Raw genomic sequence first — 2,958 nt, forward strand, 5'->3', positions numbered from 1 at the left:
CAGTTCAGTGGAATGCCAACAGAGGATCCTCACCTTCATCTTCGATTGTTCATTGAAGTGAGTGATTTATTCAAGCTGCCCGGAGTGACAAAGGATGCATTGAGACTAAAGTTGTTCCCATACTCCTTGAGAGACAGAGCTAGAGCTTGGTTGAACTCTTTGCCATCTGATTCTGTGACTACTTGGCAAGAGTTGGCTGAGCGGTTTTTGATGAAGTATTTCCCTCCCACTAAGAATGCCAAGCTCCGCAATGAGATTACTTCATTTCAAAAACTTGATGAAGAATCTTTATATGAGGCATGGGAGTGGTTTAAGGAGTTGTTGTGCAAATTCCCTCATCATGGCATTCCTCATTGCATCCAGATGGAGACATTTTATAATGGTCTAAATGCCCACACTAGAATGGTGGTTGATGCTTCAGCAAACGGGGCTCTTCTTGCTAAGTCTTATAATGAGGCATATGAAATACTTGAAAGGATATCCAACAACAACTATTAGTGGCCTACTTCTAGATTGTCTACAGGTAGAAAGGTGGCTGGTATTCATGATGTAGATGCCATCACTTCTTTGGTAGCCCAAGTATCCTCTATTTCTAATATGCTCAAGACAATGAATATGGGGATGAATCAATCAATGGGGCAGCCAATGGGGACACAAATGGGGCCCATGGAGAACATTTCTTGTGTGTATTGTGGTGAGGGTCATACTTTCGACAACTGTCCTTCCAATCCAGCAGCTGTGTGTTACATGGGGAATCAAAATAGGAATGACCCTTATTCTAATTCCTACAATCCATCATGGAGGCAACATCCCAACTTTTCGTGGAGTAATCAAGGGGCTGGCCCTAGCAATTTTTCTATGCCTCCAAGACCAAATTTCCCACCGGGTTATCCCCCACAAGCACCACAACAAAGGCCACAACAACAAGCAATGCAATCTAGCTCTCTTGAGAACATGTTGAAGGAGTATATAGTGAAGAATGAAGCCATGATCCAAAGCCAAGTTGCATCATTGAGAAACTTAGAAAACCAAGTTGCGCAGCTAGCTAATGAGCTTAGAAATAGACCCCATGGTACATTACCAAGTGACACCGAGAATCCAAGAAATGGGAGCAAAGAACATTGTAAAGCCGTCACTTTGAGAAGTGGGAAGGAGTTGGAGAATTCCAAGGAAAATTCTGGGCATGAGGGTGAGCCCTCTTCAATCCAAATAAATGAGGAAATTAAAAAAGACGCTGAAATTCCTAGTGTAGAAAAATCTGCCTCTGCCCAGAATGCTGCAGGAATGCCACAGCATCAGCTCCCAGACAGGTCAAGTACAAGGTAGCCACCTCCATTTCCCCAACGTTTTCAAAAGCAAAAGTTGGACTCTCAATTTAAAAAGTTCCTAGACATTTTGAGGCAACTACATATTAACATTCCCCTTGTCGAAGCCCTAGAGCAAATGCCTAACTATGTGAAGTTCATGAAATACATCCTTACAAAGAAGAGAAGATTGGGGGAATTTGAAACAGTGGCTCTTACCAAGGAGTGTAGCTCATTCTTGCAAAACAAGCTGCCACCGAAGATGAAAGATCCTGGGAGTTTCACCATTCCATGAACCATTGGTAATTCTTATTGTGGCATGGCTTTATGCGATTTGGGTGCAAGCATTAACTTGATGCCAATGTCTATTTTCAAGCAATTGGGGATTGGAGAAGTTAGGCCTACTACAGTTATTCTTCAACTAGTAGATAGATCTCTTGCTCATCCGGATGGGAAGATTGAAGATGTATTGGTAAGGGTAGATAAATTCATATTCCCTGCTGATTTTATTGTGTTAGACTATGAGGCAGACAGAGAGGTGCCCATTATCTTGGGGAGGCCATTTCTTGCGATAGAAAGAAATTTAATAGATGTGCAAAAGGGGGAACTGACTATGAGGGTCCAAGATGAAAATGTGACTTTTAATGTTTTTAAAGCTATGAGATTTCCTGATGAGGTTGAGGAATGCTTAGTGGTTTCAGTGGTAGATTCTTTGGCATCAAGGGAGTTTGAGACTAGTAATGTTGGCGATCCATTAGAGAGGTTATGGTTGTTTGATTCACACAATGAGGAAGATGAGGAGGAGTACTTATCTTGGTTGGAGGCTAATTCTCAAGGGTTAAGAACAAGAAACCGATTTGATTCATTGGAGTTGTCGTCTAGGGAGTTCAAAGCTCCTAAACCATCCATTGAAGAGCCACCTGAGTTGGAGTTGAAAGTTTTTCCATCGCATTTGCGATATGCTTACTTGGGTCCATCATCCACTTTAACTGTTATTATTTCAGCGGAGTTGAGCCATGATCAAGAAGAAAAGTTGCTCGAAGTATTGAGAAAGTTCAAAAAGGCCATTGGGTGGACTATTGCAGATATTTGAGGTATTAGTCCTTCTTTGTGTATGCATAAGATCTTGCTTAAAGACAATGAAAAAAGTTATGTTGAGGGGAAAACAAGACTAAATCCTATCATGAAGGAAGTAGTGAAGAAAGAAATCATCAAGTGGTTGGATGCTGGCATTATTTATCCTATCTCTGACAGTTCATGGGTGAGTCCTGTATAGTGTGTACCTAAGAAGGGTGCGATCACAGTGGTGAAGAATGAAGACAATGAGTTGATTTCTACTAGAACTGTGACTGGATGGAGGATTTGCATGGACTATAGGAAGTTAAACAAGGCCACTAGGAATGATCATTTCCCTCTTCCTTTCATTGATCATATGCTAGATAGACTTGTTGGGAGAGAGTACTATTACTTCCTCGATGGGTACTCTGGTTACAATCAGATAGTAGTGGCCCCATAAGATCAGCACAAGACTACATTCACTTGCCCCTATGGTACCTTCACATTTAGAAGAATGCCCTTCGATTTATGCAATGTTCCTGCTACGTTTCAGTGATGTATGATGGCTATCTTTACTGATATGTTTAAGCAGTTTCTA

At 41.4% G+C, this 2,958-nt stretch overlaps 1 protein-coding gene and 1 non-coding gene across 2 annotated transcripts; one reads left to right on the plus strand and one right to left on the minus strand.

Moving 5' to 3' along the window:
* Positions 1 to 240: 240 nt before the first annotated feature.
* LOC133827668 (small nucleolar RNA R71) lies at positions 241 to 347 on the minus strand. Its single transcript, XR_009890319.1, has one exon. It is a non-coding gene; the product is annotated as a small nucleolar RNA R71 (small nucleolar RNA).
* A 1,276-nt stretch (positions 348 to 1,623) lies between these two features.
* On the plus strand, positions 1,624 to 2,397 carry LOC133825612 (uncharacterized). The gene has a single exon (XM_062258528.1). It carries the CDS (start codon positions 1,624 to 1,626, stop codon positions 2,395 to 2,397), a length of 774 nt encoding a protein of 257 aa, XP_062114512.1.
* The last annotated feature ends 561 nt before the right edge of the window (positions 2,398 to 2,958 follow it).

The sequence above is a fragment of the Humulus lupulus genome, chromosome 3 (genome assembly GCF_963169125.1).
Source record: "Humulus lupulus chromosome 3, drHumLupu1.1, whole genome shotgun sequence".
Lineage (NCBI taxonomy): Eukaryota > Viridiplantae > Streptophyta > Magnoliopsida > Rosales > Cannabaceae > Humulus > Humulus lupulus.